Source organism: Syngnathoides biaculeatus, chromosome 6, assembly GCF_019802595.1.
Source record: "Syngnathoides biaculeatus isolate LvHL_M chromosome 6, ASM1980259v1, whole genome shotgun sequence".
Taxonomy (NCBI): domain Eukaryota; kingdom Metazoa; phylum Chordata; class Actinopteri; order Syngnathiformes; family Syngnathidae; genus Syngnathoides; species Syngnathoides biaculeatus.
This window is the reverse complement of record NC_084645.1, coordinates 23,950,252-23,973,183: the sequence shown is the minus strand read 5'-3', so window position 1 is coordinate 23,973,183 and position 22,932 is coordinate 23,950,252. Positions and strand designations below refer to the sequence as shown.

General features: G+C 43.7%; 2 protein-coding genes across 8 annotated transcripts in view; one reads left to right on the top strand and one right to left on the bottom strand.

Moving 5' to 3' along the window:
* The first annotated feature begins 39 nt into the window (after positions 1-39).
* On the top strand, positions 40-13,577 carry sv2 (synaptic vesicle glycoprotein 2). Its single transcript, XM_061823574.1, has 13 exons — positions 40-549; positions 2,530-2,625; positions 4,194-4,355; positions 4,439-4,601; positions 4,735-4,856; positions 6,386-6,549; positions 6,654-6,734; positions 6,846-6,935; positions 7,957-8,045; positions 8,373-8,503; positions 9,374-9,469; positions 9,540-9,699; positions 11,257-13,577. Exons 1-13 carry the CDS (start codon positions 462-464, stop codon positions 11,438-11,440), a joined length of 1,626 nt encoding a protein of 541 aa, XP_061679558.1. The 5' UTR covers positions 40-461; the 3' UTR covers positions 11,441-13,577.
* A 250-nt stretch (positions 13,578-13,827) lies between these two features.
* The window catches only part of LOC133502582 (AP-3 complex subunit beta-2), a 33,563-nt gene continuing 24,458 nt past the window's right edge, over positions 13,828-22,932 (bottom strand). For 4 of the 7 annotated variants that reach the window (XM_061823566.1, XM_061823568.1, XM_061823563.1 and 1 more), the window contains 7 exons: positions 22,291-22,378; positions 20,712-20,821; positions 20,288-20,516; positions 19,286-19,370; positions 17,991-18,088; positions 15,975-16,113; positions 13,828-15,690 (listed from right to left, as the gene is read on the bottom strand). In XM_061823566.1, coding sequence (XP_061679550.1) covers positions 15,498-15,690; positions 15,975-16,113; positions 17,991-18,088; positions 19,286-19,370; positions 20,288-20,516; positions 20,712-20,821; positions 22,291-22,378 — 942 coding nt within the window. In that variant the 3' untranslated portion in view covers positions 13,828-15,497. The remainder of the gene's footprint in view (positions 15,691-15,974; positions 16,114-17,990; positions 18,089-19,285; positions 19,371-20,287; positions 20,517-20,711; positions 20,822-22,290; positions 22,379-22,932) is intronic. The other 3 variants (XM_061823570.1, XM_061823569.1, XM_061823565.1) reach the window with 1 other exon arrangement.

The window sequence follows — 22,932 nt, the reverse complement described above, 5'->3', positions numbered from 1 at the left end:
GTCACGCACAACAATAGAACTGAATATTACCCTTTTGTGGATTGGGGTCATTTGATTATATCCTGTATTACAATCACACGCTTTACTGTTCACTAACACGTAAATCTAACGAAAATCTATTGAAATATGAGCAAGTTCCGACTTGACTTCAACGTCTATGCTTTGCATTTGACGGCAACGCCGCCTCTCCCAACATGGCTTCCGCGTAAGCACGTTTAGTAGGCGGGTTGCCGCAGCGCGCTGGCGCCTTTCTGGTATCTTGTTGAATCTATGCAGTAGGCGCAAGTTTCACTTCCTGGTTGGATTAAGCAAGATCGCCTTGCCGCGTCGCTCGGAAGCTGCAGAACGATTCAGTCACGGGATTGAACAAATTTACGCCTTGGACTGTAAAAAAAAAAAAATGACTCGTCACAGGGCAGCGAAGGAGCAGTTTGCCTGACAAATGACAACCAAGTTTGGGGATGCCGACTGTCAATTCCACCTCAGATGAAGAGCCGCTTCTCTCGGGAAACCGTCAGCTGTACAACGCGTCGGACTCGGAAGATGAAGGTAAAAAAAAAAAAAAAGGTAGAAGTTGTTCTATTATAAACCTGGAGAGGTTTGTTTGATTGGTATATTTAATATTTACATCTTTCCTTCCCGTGGGATTGCTCAACAGACTCGAAATTCTGCACTTTTTGGAATATAAACAAATGGATTCAATGCATTTTCTTTTCTGAAATTACACGCAATAGGTTTTTATCATAAAGTTATTTGTGATGTAACTACCTAAATACGTGTTACAACACAATTTATGGTGTACATAATACAGTATTAACAATGCTCAGATGTTAATGGCTGGTTTGACATCAACAGGCAAAAAAAAGTACTTCACAAAGCATTTACGAATGGAAAGGTTTCGTTTATTTTAGAAAAATGTAATAATCGCTGTAAAAATTTGGTCACAGATCACAATTACACTGCGTGATTCGTAATTTTATGAGAATGCGATCTGTTTTTAAAAAAATATATTTTTAGCGATATAAAACTTCTCTATTTTCATCATGAAAAGTAACATTTTGAGGATTAAATTAATCATTTCACAAGGATAAAAGTGTATGATTTCGAGAAATAAAGCCACACATTTGCTATATTAATGTAATATTCCGAGAATTAAATGTACCCCATCATTTTTGGCGCATCAGCCTCGGATTGTTCACGAATTAGTATTTGAAATTTGAAGTGATTGCATGAATATTTGTGTCTGATTGGCAGACGTACTCGCACTGTTTTGGGTGTCATTTTGGCACACGAGTTATCGGAGTGATCGCCGGCAAACGTAAACCCCAGGAGCCCAAATTTTATCCATCATATCTTTAATATTATCTAACTTAACAATAACCTCTACGCTCTTCACCTTTAAACAAGCTACCAAAGACCTTCTGTAATCTGTCTTCACTTTCCCTTTGTAAAAAAAAAATATTGCAATATTTTCACACGAGACGAAAGTCATAATTGTAATACCAGTCCAAAGGTGAGTGAGTATAAACCAATTTATACCAACTACTGAGAGTTTATTTTTTTCATATATATACACATACACACACACCATTTCCGGCCTATAAATCATGACTTTTTCCACACGCTTTCAACCCTGCGGTTTATGCGCTGATGCGGCTAATTTGTGCATTTTTTTTTCTAACGGCCGCAAGGGGGCACTTGAGCGGAAAAGGTAAGTGTGAGACCGGTGGAATACATGTGCCAAGCAAGTGACTTTTACCAGCCTGGCCCTGTTAGCGCTGCGCTAGCGTGTTACTGCCGTGTCTCAGTGATTTTTTTTTTTTTACTGGTATGTCTTTTTTTAACCTGCCCTGTTAGTGCGACGCTAGCGTTAGCATGTACGGTTTTAATTGCCTTTTTTAAAAATATTTTGTTTGTCATTTTTATTGTGTTCATGCTGTTTTAAATGTTTTATCTCTTTGGGGGGGCACTTGAGCGGAAAAGGTAAGCGTGAGACCGGTGGAATATATGTGCTGAGGAAGTGACTTTTACCGGTCCGGCCCTGCTAGCGGTGCGCTAGCGTGTTACTGCCGTGTCTCAGTGATTTTTTTTTTTTACCGGTATGTCTTTTTTTAACCTGCCCTGTTAGTGCGACGCTAGCGTTAGCATATACGGTTTTAATTGCCTTTTTTCTTAAATATTTTGTTTGTCATTTTTATTGTTTTCATGCTGTTTTAAATGTTTTATCTATTTGCTGACTTTAATTATGTAAAGCACATTGAGATACCTTGTGTATGAAATATGCTACACAAATAAATTTTCTTTGCTTAGCATTAGCGCGGAGGCACTAGCGTTAAACTCTCTGCGTACCGTGTTTGTAAACAAATCGGGTTTCAATGTGGGCACTTGCGGCTTTTATACGGGTGCGCCGTATGTATATACCAAACGGTATTTCCTTTACAAATGTACTCGGTGAGGCTTATAACCAGGTGCGCTCTGTAGGCCGGGAATTACGGTATATATATTTAATTTGAAGGTTTTATTTTTTAGGTGACACTTTATTTGAGAGGAGAACGTCAAACGAAAGAGACGCCGACGAGGACGCACGCGGCAGACTGACATATGAGGAAGCCATCGAGGTAGCAGGTAATCGAAAACGGGGAACCATCTCGGAACGGTGGGTTCACGGGTCAGGTCAGAATCCAACGGGAGGTCAGCCGTTTTCTTTGATGCGAGGAGACTCGCCTCCGGATTGCGCGCGTCAGTCGCTCATCATCACGGTTAAAAGGAGAGTACGCAAATGAGTCTTTTGATGTTTTCACGTACACTGGATATCTCACTTATTTAACCTTGAAAATTAATTTTTCTTCCACCGTGCTGCATGTGTTTGGCGCACAGACACATCAGCAAACAGAAAATTCCCCACTCCGCTGTGTGGAGAATTTCACTGAGCAATCGTGTCTGTGCCGGTGATCAAACCCTCAAGCTGTTGGCTGACTCTGACATGATAACAGGGGGGCCGGGAGTGAGGCGGTGGGGGAGGGGGTCACGGCCGTTGCGCCTCGTAAACCAGACTGAAATCGAATGTTTCTTGAGAGACGTGCCGCGTGTGGCGGTTTATTATGCAAATGAGCCACCCCCAAACAAACCCCCCCCCCCCCCAGAATTCCTCAAACGTTCGCTCACTCTCGGCAGAAAATTAATTTACTTGAGTGAGTAATAACAAGCTATAGCGACCAATTGACATGTCGACCTTTCCTCGCCGCGCAGATGTTAAAAGTTTACGTAGCTGTGGTGCCGCAAGCCGGTGTCAATATTAAAAAAAAAAAATGTGCAACTCTTTTCCGGAATCGAACAAAAGTATCCATGCATGCCCATCTGGAAAGGCTAACTGTACCGCTACATGATGAACATCCATCCATTTTCTTAGCCGCTTATCCTCACAAGGGTCGCGGGGAGCGCTAGAGCCTATCCCTACCGCCGGCGGGCAGGAGGCGGGGCACACCCTGAACCGGTTGCCGGCCAATCGCAGGGAACTTGGAGACAAACAGCCGCACTCGCAGTCACACCTACGGGCAATTTAGAGTGTCCAATTAATGTTGTGTGTTTTGGGGATGTGGCAGGAAACCGGAGTGGCCAGAGAAAACCCACGCAGGCACAGGGAGAACATGCAAAGTCAACACAGGCGGGGCTAGAATTTGAACCCCAGTCCTCAGAACTGTGATGCCAACGCTCTACTGCTGCGCCACCGTGCCACCCACTTTTAAGATGTTTGACAAAAAATTTGCTGCTTACAATTTCAGTTTCCTGAACGGTGGATCAGCCGGTAAAGCATTGGCCTCACAGTTCTGTTGAGTTGGATCCGGCCCCTACCTGTGTGGAGTTTGCATGTTCTCCCCCCGTGCCTGTGTGGGTTTTTTTCGGGTGGGCAATCCGCTTTTTCCTCCCACATCCCCAAAACGTGCAACATGAATTGGACACTCTAAATTGCCCCTTGGTGTGATTGTGAGTGCGGCTGTTATCTGTCTCCATCTGCCCTGCGATTGGGTGGAAACCAGTTCCGGGTGTACCCCGCCTCCTGCCCGTTGACAGCTGGGATAGGTTCCAGCACTCCCCGCGACCCTTGTGAGGATAAGCGGCAAAGAAAATGGTCAGTTCGTCCAGCCATCACATCACGGCCAAACGAGTTTGAGTGGCGCCCTTTCCGTTTTCAGGCTTCGGCCCGTTCCACGGGCTGCTGCTGCTGGTGTGCGGCTGGGCTAACGCCAGCGACGCGGTGGAGATCGTGGGCGTGTCCTTCCTGCTGCCCACCGCCCGTTGCGACCTCCTGCTCAGCTCCTCCGACATGGGCCTGCTGACCGCCTCCATTTTCCTCGGTCGGTCAACGGCCGCCTCTTCGAAAATATTCCTCAAAATATCGCCGCGGTCGATGAAACGAGCCCGCGTCCCCCTCTGCCAGGCATGATGGCGGGCGGCTACTTGTGGGGTTACATGGCCGACAGGAGGGGGCGCTGCAGCGTCTTGGTGGTCTCGCTGACCGTCAACGGCGTGTTCGGAGGCCTGGCCAGCGCGGCGCAGAGGTTCTGGCTCTTCCTGCTGCTCAGGTTCATCAGCGGTGTGGGGTGAGGACGTCGGCTTTGATCCGTCTTTCCGTTTTCTCTTGCGTCCGACCTCATTGGGGTCCGGGGTGAGCCGGAACCCCCCCAGCAGTCGATCAGAAATGCATCCCAGCAGTGCCTTGATTTCTTTCTCCAGGGTCGGCGGGTCCATTCCCGTCATCTTCTCCTACTTCTCAGAGTTTATACCCCGACTGAGGCGAGGCGCCATGATCAGCGCTCTGGCCACCTTTTGGATGGCGGGGAACATTCTGGCTGCAGGTGCCGAGACGCCACAGAACAACTACATCAGGGGTGCTCAATGCGTCGACCGCGAATAAAAGAAAATAAAAAAAGACATCAGCCAATGTTCCCTCTAGACTGCCTGCGTGCGCAATTGTGCACCGCTGATGCAGTCTCTTCGCAGATATTCTGCGTTACACGCAAAAAAAAAAATAATAATCCAATGTAAATTGAATGGATAACATACAGCTATTCAGTTTTTGGCATTTTGCAATATGATTCAATGAGTGAGGGATGACTGGTTGGTACATCCAATGACACAATTCACATACGTACTGTAAAAAAATGAAAAGAAGATGCCACTGGTTTCTTTTAGGCAGCACACGGAACTTTCTCTACACCCCATGAAGACGTACACTCATAATTACAAATGTTACAGTACTTACGCACCCCATCAATGTGTTTTATGACGACAGCGTTCGCCGCCACCGCTTTAGTTTGCAACACAGTCTGAGCAACGTAGAGCAAAGACGAGCTAGACGTGCCGCATATGTTTACTCTCGATATTAACCCAGGGTGGCATTTTTTTTGCCTTATTGAGATAAAAGTTTCCTAACAGGCCACAATCAAGGAAATAACACTTCTTTTTTGTTTAACGCATAAAACAAAGGCCAAAAAAGATGTACCCTCTCGCGGGCAGCGTCCCAAAACTGGGACAGGTATGTTATCAGTTCTGTGAAGTGGTACATACTCGAGATATGTTTATTAATTCATTCTTATTCTAGAACGACACTTACGCATTAATAATACTGATGGATTAGAATTTTGAAGACAAACTTGGTTGCATACTGATCTTTCTCCTTTTCTTCTCTTGGAAAAACACTCCATGTGTACCTGAGGAAGCCATCTCGGGTGAGGAAGGAAAGGGAAATAACTCCGTGCTAACGTTGACCGATGAGTTATCCTCTCCTGATACCAAACTATGGCTTCAGATTAAAACACTTCAATATTTTGATATGCCGAAGGATATAATGCGTGAAAATCATGATGTCCAAAAATGGGACGCTGTCCACGAACGGGTTCATGGAGAAAGTTAAAAAAGAAACGCTGTCGTTTTAAGACACGACGACTGTCGGAGTATGTGAATAATCGAAGAAAAAGCAGTTAAACTGGACGAGATTTTCTCTTTTCCGAGCGGGAAAGGTCTGGTCTGAAGCCAAAGTAGAAAGTGCAGGATGAGATGGTGGGTAATGTTAAAATTCCACCTTGACACAGCCTGATCCAGGATGAAAGCACCGACAATACAGTGCACAAAAAGCTAATTCTGTATTTGAAATATAGGAAGCAACATAACATTAAGGTTAAAACGGTTTGGGAGCATCATCATCATCACCCCCCGTCGTCGGTAGCTCGCAGGAAGGTGGCTGCTTGAAAATTAGATCTTAGGGTAAAAAAGTCTGGGCACCCCTGAAGTACATTATTGCTTTTGGGATTTCTTGATTTTTTTTTTTTTTTATGCCATTGTCATGTATAGTTGAGTTTTGTCTTGTGTGTTTATGCGTGCAAAGGCCTGGCCTGGTTGGTGATCCCCGGAAGCTGGGCCCATTTTTCCCTGGGCCCGCTGGACTTCCAAAGCTGGCGGGTGTTCGTTGTACTCTGCTCCATCCCGAGCATCACATCGGCGATCATCTTCAAGCTGTTCATGCCCGAGAGCCCCAAATTCCTCACGGAGGTATCCCCGAACCTCTCTTCGTTAAAGTCAACCCAAACCCGATTGATGACGTGATTCATCCAAGGACGTGTCGTCACAAGTCCAGCGTTTTTTCGTCTTTCCAGGCCGGTCGAGAGACAGAAGCGATCCAGGTCTTCCGCCAGATGCACCGAGTGAACACGCTCGGGAAAGGAACATCTTTCCCGGTGAGCAGAGGGTTTTTGTGTAAAAAGGCAAAGCCGGGTTGGCCGTCGGAATCTTCGTCCGGATCTCAGGTCTGTGGCTCGGTAGTGACATGATTGTGTTCTCTTTTGAAGGAGTTTTCTTTGCACGTGAATGTCAAGCAAAGAGAGGACAAAACCCAGACTCGGCAGGCGTGCGGACGACTCGGCGCTGTTCTCAAGCAGGTGAACGTGATGGGAGGGACACCACGAAGTGAGATACGGGGGACCGGATTGGATCAGTGGATAATTGACGGCCATTATGATTTGCATAGAAAAAATATATACTTGGGAAAAAAAAAAAAAAAAAAAACAATAAAAATATTAAATAAGGGCGGCACAGTGGATCAGCTGGTAAAGCGTTGGCCGTACAGTTCTGAAGTCCCGGGTTCAATCCCGGCCCCGCCTGTGTGGAGTTTGCATGTTCTCCCCGCGCCTGCGTCGGGTTTTCTCCGGGCACTCCGGTTTCCTCCCGCATCCCAAAAACACACAACATTAATCGGACGCTCTAAATTGCCCCTAGGTGTGATTGTGAGTGCGGCTGTTTGCCTCCATGTGCCCTGCGATTGGCTGGCTACCCGTTCGCGACCCTCGTGAGGATAAGCGGCAAAGAAAATGGATGGATGGATGGATGTTAAATAAGTGGGGATAAACCGCCAGTGAGTGTTTTATGAGTAATTTCCCCCTAAAAACACACACACACATTTCATGAGGACTGCAGGTATGTGGTGGGGTCCGCTTTGAGATAAGAGTGACCTGACTGACAATTTTTTTTAGATGCTCGCCGTTGTTTGTTTTATATTTTTTCCTTAAATTAACAGATATTTGAACACAAATTGCAGGAACATCTAGACAGGCAATATAAACTTTATCCTCTTCAAAGTGCAACTGGTATTAGTGCCGCACTGAGGAGCTGTGACCGTATGCCCGTCTTATACTCTCGGCTAGAGTGTGCACACTATAAGGAGTAGCGCTGTGTATTGAATTGAAGCCATATGTGACAAAAACAGTTTTTAGTTCTCATTTAATGCTGACATTTCTGTATGTTTTTAATAAAGTAAGATCTACCAATGAGTACTCGTACCATGTGTAGTAATGCGGAGGCAACACCGTCACTCACCTGCTGGCTTTCTATCTGCATTGTTGCTGGAATTTCTGAATCGTTTTGGTGTGTTCTAATCGCACTGGCGTCGTCGCCGCGCGACAGGGTCTGATGCCGGTCCGCCTGATGTTCAGCGGGAACCTCAAATCCAGGAGCATCGTGCTGCTCCTCATCTTCTACTGCATCTCCTTCAGGTATGACGTCGTCATCGCTACTGTGGTTCTGTCAGATCACTTTAACGTTATTTTAGCTGTGATTCGGGAAAAACTGTAACTGTCACTCCCACACCTCCCAGTCTATCTTCTATCTTCCCTCCGTTCTTTTACTTATTCTGCCTCTCCAAGCGACCGAGATGGACCCGGGAGTCCGTTCGAGGTTTCTTCCTTGGGAGTTTTTGCTCGCCGCCATCGCCAAAATCTGACTCATTTCGGGGTTCAGTTGTTTTTCTTTTAATGTATAAAGTTTGTTGTGAATTGACACTCGGTTGGTAGAAAATGACTCTCCTCAACTTGTGTGTGTAGTTACTACGGTCTGTGGATGTGGTTCCCCGAACTGTTCGCCCGAATGGAGGACGGCGGCTCCCCGTGCGCCAGCAACGTGTCCGCCGCGACCGCCCAGCCCAACCACAGCTGCTACCCCGTCAACACCGTCGGTTTGTGACATTTAATACACGTTAGCTTTTCTTTCCAAACAGTGCCTGTGACGCGGCAGTAACACAACAGCAACATGCTAGCACAGCGCTAACAGGGCCGGTTACAAAAAAAAAAACATACCGGTAAAAGTCACTGAGACGCGGCAGTAACACAACAACAACACGCTAGAACAACGCTAACAGGGCTGGTTTAAAAAAAAGAACATACCGGTAAAAGTCACTGAGACACGGCAGTAACACAGCAGCAACACGCTAGCATAGCGCTAACAGGGCTGGTTAAAAAAAAGAAAAAAAAAAACATACCGGTAAAAGTCACTTAGACGCGGCAGCAACACAGCAGCAACACGCTAGAACAACGCTAACAGGGCCGGTTAAAAAAAAACATACCGGTAAAAATCACTGAGACGCGGCAGCAACTTGCTAGAACAACGCTAACTGGGGTGGTTAAAAAAAACAAACAAAAAAAACAACCGTCCCGGTAAAAGTCACTGAGACACGGCACGAACACAGCAGCAACACGCTAGCACAGCGCTAACAGGGCCAGTTAAAAAAAAAAAAACATGCTGGTAAAAATCACTGAGACACGGCAGCAACACAGCAGCAACATGCTAGAACAGCGTTAAAAGGACCTGTTATAAAAAAAAAAAAAAATACAGGTAAAAGTCACTTCCTTGGCACATATGTTCCACCGGTCTCACGCTTACCTTTTCCGCTCGTGTGCCCCCTTGCGGCCGTTAGAAAAAATGCACAAATTAGCCGCATCACCACAAAACGTGTGGAAAAAAGTCGCGGTTTATAGGCCGGAAATTATGTTACTCACCGTCGGTTTGTTTTGAGTGGTGTTTCACCGGCAGCCGCTTTCCTCATCAGTGTACGAGGAGGGCTTCTTCATCGCCGCCGCCAACCTCCCCGGCAACATCTTTACCATCCTGGTCATGGACACCGTTGGAGGCAGGCTGCTGCTCTGTGAGGGAAAGCCGCCGCATTTCCTTTGTCTTGATTGCGTCGGGCGTTGACCGTCTTCGTGCGTCCGCAGCGAGCAGCCTGCTCGTGTCCAGCCTCAGCGTGTTCCTCATCTACGCCGTGCAGACCAAAACGCAAAGTCTGGTCCTGTCCTGCTTGTTTAGCGGCGTGTCCGTCATCGCCTGGAACGCGCTGGACGTGGTGGGCACGGAGCTCTACCCCACGCAGCTGCGGTACGTGTTTGAAGTAGAACGAGTCACTCGGGGGATTGATAGAGTCCAGTCAGAAGACCATTACAATAATCAAGTCCGCATGGATGAGCTTCTGTTTCTCAGCTTGACACATACAATCCTTGAGTCCGGGTATGTTCTTCAGATGGTAAACGGCAGTTTTAGGAATTGATTTGATGACTGTTGAAGGTCAGGTTTTGGAGTGGGTCTTTGCTTTTTAAAGATAGATAGATTTACTAACAACGTTCCTCTTTGTTTTATTCCCAAAAACAATGATCTCAGTTTTATCGCGGTTTAGTTGAAGACATTTGTGGTTCCTCCAGTTATTTATCCGCTTTAGACACTGGCACAACACCTCCAGTGAACTGTAGTCATCCGGAGACACTGCTACATATAACTGCGTGTCATCTGCGTAGCTATGATAGTCAAAATTAAAGTTTTGGAAAATTTGACCGAAGGGTAGCATATACAGGGTGAACAGGAGCGGTCCAAGAATTGACCCTTGAGGGACCCCATATGTCATTGCCATTTGTTGAGATTGCGCACTTTCAATGGTTACACAACTATTTCCTCCAGGTAGGACCTGAACCACTTAAGGACACATTTAGTCCTAACCACGTTTCTGTTCTGTTCAGAAGTATATTATGATCTACCGTATCAAAAGCCGCATTGAGATCCAGCAAGATCAGCATTTAACGCTTTGATAAGAGCCGATTCTGCACTGTGACGACAAATTCAAGAAACTGCTGAGTTGATTTTAAAAATAACTTTCTCAACAATCTTGGCTAAGAAAGGGAGGTTCCGGTCTATAGCTTGCGAACATGGGTCAAGCGCTCTGGTTTTTATTTTTTGAAGAGGCTTAAGGGCAGCTAGCTTGAGGAAACGCGCCAGATCAGCTAGCACTGATTTCAATGGTTTTGCGTCAAGACAGCTTTGACGGTTTCAGCTGCTAAACAGATTTTTTGGGTCAACTGTATGAAATTCTGATACGGTAACAGAGTTTTCCACAGGTGGCTTCAGATCTAGTAACATTTTATCATTTTGCTAATATTTGAACTGATGGATTGTATTTTTTTTTTTTTCACTAAAATAACGAGCAAATTTATCAAGCGTTAGAGGAGTTCTGGAGCTGTCTGATTCGTTGGGGTTGTGAGCAAACGAAGTACTGCCGAAGTGCTCACTGGTAATTTCAGAATAGTGTGTGGCCTGGACTAAACTCTAATCAAATCGGAGTTGTTTTTGTCCAATTTCCTACACTTTGATTTCGAGCTCTTGACCATCATTGTGCTCCTCGTCGGTGTTGCACGTCGCCTCAAGATTGTCTTCGTTTTGACAGGAGCGGCGGCATTCATGACTTTTGAGGTTTTTCCAGGGGGGAAATTGTCCAAAAGTACATCAACTCTCTCACCATTCACAGTTTGTGGTACAACTAGTCAAGTACAATGAGTACTTTCTTACCTTCCGCGGGAAGCTAACTGGGCCGTCTTTTGGAACGACAGTAAAAGAACCCGCCCCCCGTCTCATCGAGGTTTCACACGACGGCGTTTCCCTCCCACGCAGTTCGTCGGCGCTGGGCGTCTTCACGGGGGCCGGCCGAGTGGCGGCCATCATGGGGAACGTGGCCTTCGGCAGCCTGGTGGACTCGGACTGCGCCGTGCCCGTCCTGCTGGTGTCGGGCTTGCTGCTCGCCGGCGGCGTCGTGGCGCTCTTCCTCCCGCGCAGCAAACAGACGGAGCTCGCCTGAGCCGCAACCAAAACTCCACTCCGATATCCAGACCCAGACAAGTTCATTTATTTCCATAAATCCTTGAACTTTCATAGATTATAGATTCAGGGCCCGTAATTGAAACAATTTCAAGTATTTGTTTATTTTTACATGATTTTGGGCTCTAGCTCATCGCAAAATCAGGAATGCAAAAAATATGAATATTGTGAAGAAATTAGCCCAAGTTTTGCAAGCTTTAAATATTTTTTAACTGATCTGAGGATCAGTACGGAGATGCAGATTTCATCTTCCAGCAGGACCGGTCCCCGGTCAAATCCTGCCAGAAGCGCCAAAACCTGCTTTGATTCCCGTGCCATCGTAGCGCTCGACTGCCAGGCCCACTCGCCGGATCTAAACCCCATTGAGAATGCACGAGGCGGGGGGATTATCAAGAGGAAAATGAGGCACACCAGACCCCAAAACAAAGAACTTAAAGCAAGCGTCAAGGATGTCTGCACTTCCGTAACGCCAAGGCAATGCTGCGAGCTGATTGGCTCGGTGCCACGCTGCAAAGGGATTCTCAATTAAGTACAGTGGTACCTCTACTTGCGAACATCTCTAGTAACGAAAAACTCAGGTTACAAAACGCCTCCTCAGAAAAATACTCTCAAATTACGAAGGAAATTCAGGATGCAGAAGGAAAAAAATAGCCGCTGGATTCCCCAAATTCCCCCCAACGTGCACGTCCTTTGTCTTGGTATGTGTGGCGCGAGAGAGCTGCTCTCCCATTGGCTCTCGCCGTAGCATCTTCCTGGCATGCCATTGGCTAGGAGAGACTCTTTACCCATGATGCACTTCCTGCATCTTGGTTTGTCTGGCGCGGTAGAGCTCTTCTCCCATTGGCTATCGCATAGCATCTTCCTGGCATCCCATTGGCTAGGAGGGATCCCACTCTTTACCCATGATGCACTTCCCGCATCTTGGTTCGTCTGGCGCAACAGAGCTGCTCTCCCATTGGCTATCGCCGTAGCATCTTCCTGGCATCCCGTTGGCTAAGAGGGATGCCAATCTTTTTTTTTTTTTTTTTTTTTTTTTTTACCCGTGATGCTTTTTGATTCCCATTGATATCATTTTGAAAGTACCATATTTGGATTGATTTAATGTGACCCTTAGTTCTCTCTCTTTTTTTTTTTTTTCTACAAAAACTGAGAAGCAAATGATTTGTTCAAAGCATTCTGTTTTTGCATTCTTGATTTTGTTTGTGGCGGCACAGTGGATTAGTTGGTAAAGCGTTGACCTCACACTTCTGATGACGCGGGTTCAAATCCCAGCCCCGCCTGTGTGGAGTTAGCACGTTTTCCCGGTCTGTGCCTGCGTGGCTTTTCTCCGGTCACTCCTGGTTCTCCCCGCATCCCAAAGACACGCATTCATTGGAGACCGTAAATTGCCCCTAGGTGTGATTGTCAGTGCGACTGTTATCTGACTCCATGTGCCCTGTGACTGACTGGCGACCAATTCAGGGTGTCGTCGCCCAATGTTAGCTGGGATTAGGCTGCAGCACTCCCGTGACCCTTGTGAGGATGAGTGGCTGGGAAAATGGAATTGGAACTTTTCCATGATATTCACTTTTTTTGCTCTGCATGGACACACAACCTCATGAACTCCTCACCTTTTTGGAAATACTGTATGTGATTAGAGTCAATATCAAAAGTCTACACACTCCTTTGTTCAAAGGCTTTGTTTTGATATCAAAGATGTATCATTTCAAAACCTTTTCTGCCCTTATTGTGACCTCATAGGAAACTCTCCACAGCTCTGCACTCCCAATAACAGTACCGGCTCCTCGAAAATATTTAACACGCGGCTATGATCGATTGCCGAAATAGCTGGCAACAAAAGTGAGTACACCCCTAAGTGAAAGTGTCCAAATCGCTTTACTCAGATATGCTATGTTAACGATCTATACAATATTTCAATAACAAGTTGATTTTATGGATTTTTATGTTTCACTCCCGCATATTTTTATTTTTATTTTTTACATTGCTCAATTGAGTCGACACAAGCAAAGAACTGAAAGTTACTGCATAAAACCAAAGGCTTTATTTTTCATTTGATTCTTATTTTGTATTGTGTATATATTTTTTTTTTTTCAACAAGCATTGGAAAATAAAATTGATCCTTTTTATCATTTATTCGTCTATACTCATTAAACTTACAGCTGGTAAAGCAGCACACAACAGTCGTGAAGAAAAATAATACGATTGCGATTTTTAAATTCATGTTGGAATAAAATGCAAAAAAAAAAAAAATCTGCTTTGTGACAATAATTTACATTCAACACCAGTAAAAATGGCAACAACAAAAAAAGATGTCATGTGATGAAAGTAAAATTTGTATACAAACATTCAGTTTTATAAAAAATGGATAAGGTCATATTAGCCTTGCAAGATGCTTTTTAAATAAAAGTAAATTGTGTGTTTTTAACCACACAATTTTTGGGGGAAATGGGAGAGATTGTAAAAAAAAAATAAATCAAAATAGATAGTAAATTTTTACAATATTTTTATGATTTAGATGAACTATAATTGTAAGCCTTTAAACTCAAATCAATAATAAACCGGGGCCATTTTGACTTATTACAACATACAAATATGTTTAAATAAGTTTCACTAATCGTATCTAATAAAATTTCACAGGAACCAGTAATAGACCTAATACTTAGTAATTCCACAATAATAATTGGAATTCTATTTTTACGCCGAAATTAAAGGAAAAAAACGTGACATGTTCAAAGACGTATCGCATTTTAAGGCTCAAAGGAGAACAACAATACAAGAAATAAAATTATATGCATGTAACAACAACAAAAACACTGGTCCAATCTTAAAAAAGGAATATGATGTTTGCATTATACAGTATATACAGTACACATTATCTCTCTCACACACACACACAGTAGCAGTGTTTCATACACAGCAACATTTCAAATATTTATTCCCGCTATTCTTTCTTTTTTTAACTGAAACATAAGATTGAAATTGTCATGCGAGGTTCAAGCGTAAACGTCAGCTACATCGGTTGCTGCATTTTTAAATCTGCAATTTCATAACATTTGTGGTTTTAATTTTTTTTTTTAACAAACTGTCATATGTCGCCCCAGTTCATTATCAAGTTAGATAAAGAAAAAAAAGGAATATCTGATAACCAAAGATTAATTAATATAGAAAAAAGAAGTTTACATTTTTTTGTAAATTGGAATATTTTGTCATTATTAGAGAATAAAATGTTTGGATTTAGTAGGGCCTTAAGTGGGAAAAAAATGACGAAAATTACAGATGACCAAATATCAATTTTAGTACTTTTTTTTTTTAAATGAATCCCACCCTCCCAAAAAATAATTTTGAACTTGTGAAATTTTCACCAATTAGTTTTTACGTGTTATTAATTTACTCCAATTTATTTCCCTAAAATCTTTTATTTGGTAGCCAAATGAAATTCAATTTAAGAAGAAATTGATGACCAAGTTAGAAATAAAAATGAAAAAAAAAAAGTGACATCTGGTAAGTATATTTGAAACTAATTATTTTCATGTGTAAACAGAAATATTCACAATTCATACAGAATTTGGTGGGGTTTTTTTATATAAAGAAAGGAAGAATTTATAAAAACATTTCTCAAATGATCTTCAATATGGAATTTGGCAGGGGGAAAAAAATAAAAGAATCCTTAAACACAGCTACATTTGATAATTTAATGAAAAGGGAATGTGTTAAGATTTAAAATAATTTTTTTTAAATTACGAACATGACAAAATGACATTTGATAACTACATTTACATTTTCTCAAATGTCATTTTATATGAAATGAGATAAAAATCATTTGGAAAAAAATAACTGAAAAAGTTTTTTGTTTTCAAAGCGAAAAAAAAAAAAAATCTCCAGTGTAATGTTGTGGAAATTGTACGAAAATAAAATCTAAAAATGAATTTAATTAATCTCCAAGCGCCCGGAGAATTTTTCTCATTTTGTGGTGGGGGGGGCAAGTCGGAAACAAAATCGAGCGTACCAGGCGAAAGCGGATGGACGGACGGCCGGGATCACTGCGCGAGCGCCAGCATGACGTCCTTGACCAGCATGGTGCCGATCACCATCTTGTCGCAGTTGAGCGTCAGCTGGGCGGCGCCGTCCTCCTTGGTCGCCACGGTGACCAGCACCAGGCCGCCGCCGCTCACCGTCCTGCCGGCGAACCTGTGCACAGGAAGCGGAAGTGCGCCGAGGGCAAGTGGAGGACTGAAGTCAAAGCGACAACGCAGAGCGAGGAGGAAGGAAGCGCGTGGCGTCGTTCCATTAGAGAACACAATGATTTCGTTCAAGTGTGACCATAAAAGTTTTTACCTGTGGTGGGATTCTGTTACAAAATATCTTCATGTAATTATAAAAATTAACATGATGTACCTTCAAATAATGTATGAATTTGAATTCAACATCATGGATACATGTAATTGCATTTCATGTCAGGCGGGGGTCTCAAACATGCGGCCCGCGGGCCATTTGTTTTCCTCGCTCTGACTTACCTGCATTCTTTGTCGGAGCCGCAGGGCACCCGGCCGAGGTTGGCGGCGGTCGTCACCCTCTGGACGATGGCGTGCTCGTTCCGGCACTTTGCGTCCAGCGTCAGCCTCTCGGTGATCTCGTTCATGCCCATCAGCTGCCCTGTTTTGCCGCACGGCCGCCGCGTTAATTTCGCACAAACGGAACTTTTCGTCACGTTTGGGGGGGGGGGGGGAGACAGGCGGCGAGGGTACTTCCGGGTGGCGGACACACGGTGGCGCTAGTGCTGTAGTAAACTTGAAAATCATGACCGTGGTTTGTGCTGCTGACGTGGAAGTGTTTGTTTTTGCCACCCAGAAGAACGCGTGACAATGTGGTGCCAATTATCTACCGGATCGAATCAAATCCAATAAAGGGGAGGACACAGGAAGGAAGGAAGAGTGGGGGTGTGAGGACACAGGAAGTGGCTGATGTCATTTCCTTCGATTCCTTCTAGTTAGTGCTATGGATGCAGCGGGGTGGCGGCGGCAGGTGATGAGCGCCCGCAAGCGTTGACTTTCAACCCCCCGCATCGCAAACAAGAAGTCGGCCAGGCCGAGCCAATCAGTGAGAAAGCTACATTTCCCGGATGCCACTGAACGCAGCAGACAGCGGACCCGCTAAAGTCCAACACAATTTTGTTTTTAATATGGGTTTGGGTACCTTCAAAAAAATGGCGGATATTATCCATAAATATTTAACAACTTTGGAATTTGGTAATAATGTATTTTTAAGAAAAATAATAAACTTCAGTAGAACTCTATTAAAATTGTATTATTATCGAAGGTCAAATTTTCGGTACCTCCCAAAGTAAGACATCTATCTATCTATCTATTTTCTTTGCCGCTTATCCTCATGAGGGTCGTGGGGAGGGCTGGAGCCTCTACCAGCTGTCAATGGGCACGAGGCGGGGTACACCCTGAACTGGTCGAGACAAACAGCCACACCCACAATCACACCTATGGACAATTTAGAGTGTCCAATTAATGTTGCACGTTTTTGGGATGTGGGAGAAAACTGGCGCGCCGGGAGAAAACCCACAAAGGCACGGGGAGAACTTCCAATCTCCACACAGGCGGGGCCGGGATCGAACCCGGGTCCTCAGAACTGTGAGGCCAATGCTTTACCACCCTGCCATAATAATGTATTTTTAAGAAAAATAATAAACTTCAGTAGAACTCTATTAAAATTAAAATTTTATTATTATTGTTATTATCATTATTATTATTATTAAAGGTTAAATTTTCAGTACCTCCCGAAGTAGGACACTCATATATTTATTTATTTGTTTGTTTGTTTGTTTGTTTATTTATTCATTCATTTATTATTTGACCCTTTTATTCATATAGGAGAAAATCCACTAATCGATCAACAATTCATATTCCAATTTTAACAAAATATTAAAAAAACTGCTGATATCTGATCAAACAAGCAATTCTTGAGTTCCGTAGCATTTCACTCATTACAGGGTATCAGAGTATGTTTATTATTTGGCATTGTCATGGAATTTGATGACAACTGCTTTAATAAAGTAGAGGAAATTAATAACTCACTCCCTTCCAAATTGTGCTAAAATTTCAGAGCATTCCTCGAAAGCAAAAAAAAAAAAAAAAAACTTTTGGAGGTCACATGTCACTAACAATGAATTTCATGACAGGCGGCCACGACTTGATGCTGATGAGGGGCCGAAGGGAAGCGTGAAGCGCGTCTGGCCTTGGGTGGCGGGCGTGGGGGGCAGGGGGGGGGGGCGGCTGGGGCTAATGCGGTCGATGGAAGGCAACTCACCCAGACGCTGTGCTAGCGTCTCTTTTGGAGACGGCGTGCAATTCAGCAGCATGTTTAGCAACACGTTAGTCGCGATGCTAAATGTCGCGACTTCAAACGTTTCAACGTGTGCCGCTGGCCCAATTTGGAGCGCTTTAAGCGCGTCGCTTCGACTTTGGAGGTTGCAGCGCGAGCGGTCGGCGACCGCGGACAACGTCCCGTTCGTCAGCGCTCACCTTGCTCCTTTTTAAACTCGTTCTCCGTCATGAAAACCGGTTTCATCAGCTCTCCGACCGGCGGCTGGATGGACACGAAGAACTTCCGGCTGTGAGTGCTGAGGAAAGGAAAGGAAACAGCGGAGGAACTTCATTAGTTTGGTTGGACTTTGCCGTTCGTTCACAGGTGCGTGACGGACACGTCTGACTCCTTGTAATTTTCAGCTCTTATATATATATATATTTTTTTTTTTTTAATTCCAAAATTGCATTGATGATTAGACAATAAGTAAATAAATAGATAAATAAATAAATATTTTAAAAATAATAATCCTTCTTGCAATTTTCAGCCCTTACATTTTTTTAGAAACTCCAAAATTGCATTGATGAATAGACAATAAGTAAATACATAAATAGTTTAAAAATAATAATCCTTCTTGCAATTTTCAGCCCTTAGATATGTTTTATTTTTTTAGAAACTCCAAAATTGCATTGATGAATAGACAATAAGCAAATAAGTAATTAATTAATTAATTAGAACAAGAATAATAATAAAGAATTTTTTTTCAAATAAATAAACACACAAATACATAAATAATTTAAAAATTATAATCCTTCTCACAATTTTCAGCCCTTATATATGTTTTTTTTAGAAATTCCAAAATTCCATTTATGAATAGACAATAAGTAAATAAATAAATACATAAATAACTAAATAAATAAATATTTTTAAAATAATAATCCTTCTTGCAATTTTCAGCCCTTCGATATGTTTTTTTAAGAAACTCCAAAATTGCATTGATGAATAGACAAAAAGCAAATAAATAAATAAATGAGAATAATAATAAAGGGAAAAAAAAAATAAATAAATACACAAATAATTTTAAAATAATAATCCTTCTTGCAATTTTCAGCCCTTCGATATGTTTTTTTAAGAAACTCCAAAATTGCATTGATGAATAGACAAAAAGCAAATAAATAAATAAATGAGAATAATAATAATAAAGGAAAAAAATAAATAAATAAATACACAAATAATTTAAAAATAATAATCCTTCTCCAAATTTTCAGCCCTTAGATCTGTTTTTTTTTTTAGAAACTCCAAAATTGCATTGATGAATAGACAATAAGCAAATAAATAAAAAAATAGTTTAAATAGAATAATAATAAAGAAAATTAATAATATAAACAAAAAATAATTTAAAAAATAATTTAAAAAATGTCTGCTGGAGCGGCAAAGATCCGTTTTGGTGCTCTGCTCTCGTTATTTTGCGCGCGCGAATCTTGAAAACAAAATCTGACCAGATTCGTCTCACCAGAGCTGGAAGTTTGCCGCCTGTGTGGAGTCGCAGAAGTCGATGCCCATGACGGCGGCGCCCGTCTCACCCGCAGGGAGCAACTCTGCGTGCGGGAAGCGGGGGTGGGGGGGGTGAATTGTTTTCATTTCACCAATCAAATGGAGCCAAAAAGTCACATGACAGCGAGCCAGAAGGACTCCATTATGAATTTCATGCTTTCACTAGTGTCACCAAAGAAGGTGATCTTAACATAATTTCTTGTCCAGATTTGCCTTAATTTATGCCATTTTCATCCATCCATCCATTTTCCGTACCACTAATTAGAAAAGTTAATTTATTGTTTTAGTTCATCTATCTATCTATCTGTTTGTTTGTTTATTTATTTGGGGCGGCACGGTGACTCAGATGGTAAAGCGTTGGCCTCACAGTTCTGAGGACCCTGGTTCGATTCCGGCACCCCCTGTGTGGAGTTTGCATGTTCTCACCATTGCCGCGTGGGTTTTCTCCGGGCACTCCGGTTTCCTCCCACATCCCCAAAAGACGCAACATTAATTGGACACTCTAAATTGCCCCTAGGTGTGAATTGTGAGTGCGGCTGTTTGTCTCTATGTGCCCTGCGATTGGCTGGCGACCAGTTCAGGGTGTACCCCGCCTCCACCTTTTGACAGCTGGGATAGGCTGCAGCACTCCCCGTGACCCTCGTGAGGATAGGCGGCAAAGAAAATGGATGGATGGATGGATGGTGTTTTACTCTGCAGTTTATAAACAGGAAAAGCTACAAATTTTTTTTTTAGACTTGCAACAGAATATTTCTTTTACCATTAATTGTAAATTGGAAATATCGATTCGGTTTTCGAACAAATCACTTCTCGAACCGCCTTCTGGACCGGATTGTGGTCGAGAACCGAGGTTGCCCTGTCGTTGGCTTTTACATGATTCATGTACATTTTTTTGTGGCAAGCACCCAAAACAGGAAGTCTCCCTCTACCCCTCCCTCCGGTTCCGTCCTTCTTCACTCACCGATTTCCGGAAACTCCTGGACCCTCATGCCGGACTGCAGCCTGACGTCCTCCATGTGCAGGTTCCTGGCGTCCGCGGCTGCGCTGTTGACGAAGTGCATCTGCACCGCCACCATGTTGGGGTCGGGGCCGAAGGGCTGGCGGCTGAAGCGGTACTCCACCGACAGGCCCTCGCCGGTGATGCGGTGCAGCAGCTCGTAGCTCTTCTGCGGGCCCGACGGCGAGAGGGCCTGTCGGCGACACGGGAACAGCGAGCGGTGTGCTAATTTTGCTCATTTTGGCTCAAGAAAGCTTGTTCTAGACAGAGGGCCGAAGCGATTTTGCAAATGGGTCAAAAAGGGCGGTGACTATCACTATTCAATCTCCCCGTGAAATCTTCTCGAGAACGCGCGGAACCCTCGGAGGGTACGAAAGCGTGCACTTACGGCGGGCGAGAGGGCGGAGTCGCACAAAGACAAGCCCTCCAGGTCCGACACCAGACTGCTGGACAGGAAGGAGTTGACGGGCGTCACTTGAGGCGAAGCGGCGGGTTCGACTGAGGAACACGGATTTAAGCAAAAATGGCACACGCAGTTAGTCACAAATAGCCGCCGTGGGGCCACGTTGCTGGCACTCATCCGTTTACTACACGATTATACACATGCAGGAACTTTAGTTCACATTTTAATTTGGTTTAATGCAGTTTCATCAGGGTTGTCAAACTCATTTCTGTCTAGGGCGACATTGTTTCCCTCAGAGGGGCCGTTAGGACTGCAAAACCATAAAAATATTTCATCGCTATCCGCTCCATCGATTTATGAATTACTTATGGAATCAGAAATCAAGGGTAATTCGTTTTTCAACTATTGTTCTTGCTTGGTAACACAAAAATGCATGTAAAATCTCATTGTGACCATTCATCCATCCATTTTCGTAGCCACTTATCCTCACGAGGGTCGCGGGGAGTGCTAGAGCCTATCCTATCAACGGGTAGGAGGCGGGGTACACCCTGGACTGGTTGCCGTAGAGACAAACAGTCACACTCACAATTACACCTAGGGGCAATTTATCCATCCATCCATTTTCTTTGCCGCTTATCCTCACGAGGGTCGCGGGGAGTGCTGGAGCCTATCACAGCCGTCAACGGGAAGCAAGCGGGGTACACCCTGAATTGGGTGCCAGCCAATCGCAGGGCACATGGAGACAGACAACAGCCGCACTCACAATCACACCTGGGAGCAATTTAGAGCACAGGTGTCAAACTCAAGGCCTGGGGGCCAGCTGCGGCCCGGCACATGATTTTATGTGGCCCGCAGAGGCAAATCATGTGTGTCAACTTCCATGATTTTTGTTCAAATCTGTACCAAAATTTCAAATTGTCACATCATAAATGATAACATTGAGTTTTTACAAGCATTTTTGTGTTACCAAACAATAATAGTTGAGAAAACCCATTACCCTTGATTTCTGATCCCAAAGCTAGTTGATATATTGATTGTGGAAATATGACGGGTCAATTAAAGATTTTTATGGTTTTCACAGAAACTGGCCCTCTGACAGAAACCATTACGACAATGTGGCCTGCGATAAAAATGAGTTTGACACCCCTGATTTAGTGCGTCCAATTAATGTTTCATGTTTCTGGGATGTGGGAGGGAACCGGAGTGCCCGGAGAAAAACCACGTAGGCACGGGGAGAACACGCAAACTCCACACAGACAGGGCCGGGATTGAACCCAGGACCTCAAAACTGTGAGGCCAACGCTTTCCAGATGATCCACCGTGCCGCTTATTGTTACCAGTTATGGAATGTGACAATTTGAACTTTTGGTGCAGATTTTGACAAGAATCCTGGCCATTGACACACCGGGTTTGCCTACGCGGGCCACATAATATCAGGTGGCGGGCCAGATCTAGCCCCCAGGCCCTGAGTTTGACACATTTGATGTATAATCATAAACATTACAGACATAATGGACTCCACATCTAATGTGACTTCGATTGAGGGAACACGCAAAACGCTTACAGTCGTCAAGGTCCAGCAGCGACATTTCTTTCTTCTCGTTCTTGCTGTCATTTGCGACGGTCTTGGAGGGAACTTTCGATTGCGTTTCCTGCAAAAAGGACAAATATTTGTCATGTTGCGTTAGCAAACCATTGTCGAGGTGTGAAATAAAAACCTCATTTCAGCGACGTGGATTCCTTTGTTCCGGAGTCAAAGCATCACCATCATAAAAACTTTCCTCATTTTTACAGGCAATTTTTTTCAAGGTAACATTCTAACATTTATTAACTACCTGACCACAAATAGACATGCCTGAAAAATTTCTTGTTGCAAATACAAACTGCCGTGGGGAGACATTTTTTGCCATTTAGGCATAATCCTTTTAACCTGGATGAACATGCCTGCAAAAATGTACTATATATCAATTTTTTTTTTTTTTACATTATTTGACCTAAGAATAAATACAACACAGAAACTAAAGATTCAGATTTTTTTTAAAAAAGTTACGTATTCGGTGTTTTTTTCCAGTGCTGCCTTGACTTGCAAGTTAAATTTGTGACGTGACCGAGCTCGTAACTAGATTGTACTGTATATTAATTTATCCTATTACAATGAATTGAAATCCCATGGAACTGTAACACAAATAGCACGGCATTGTATTGT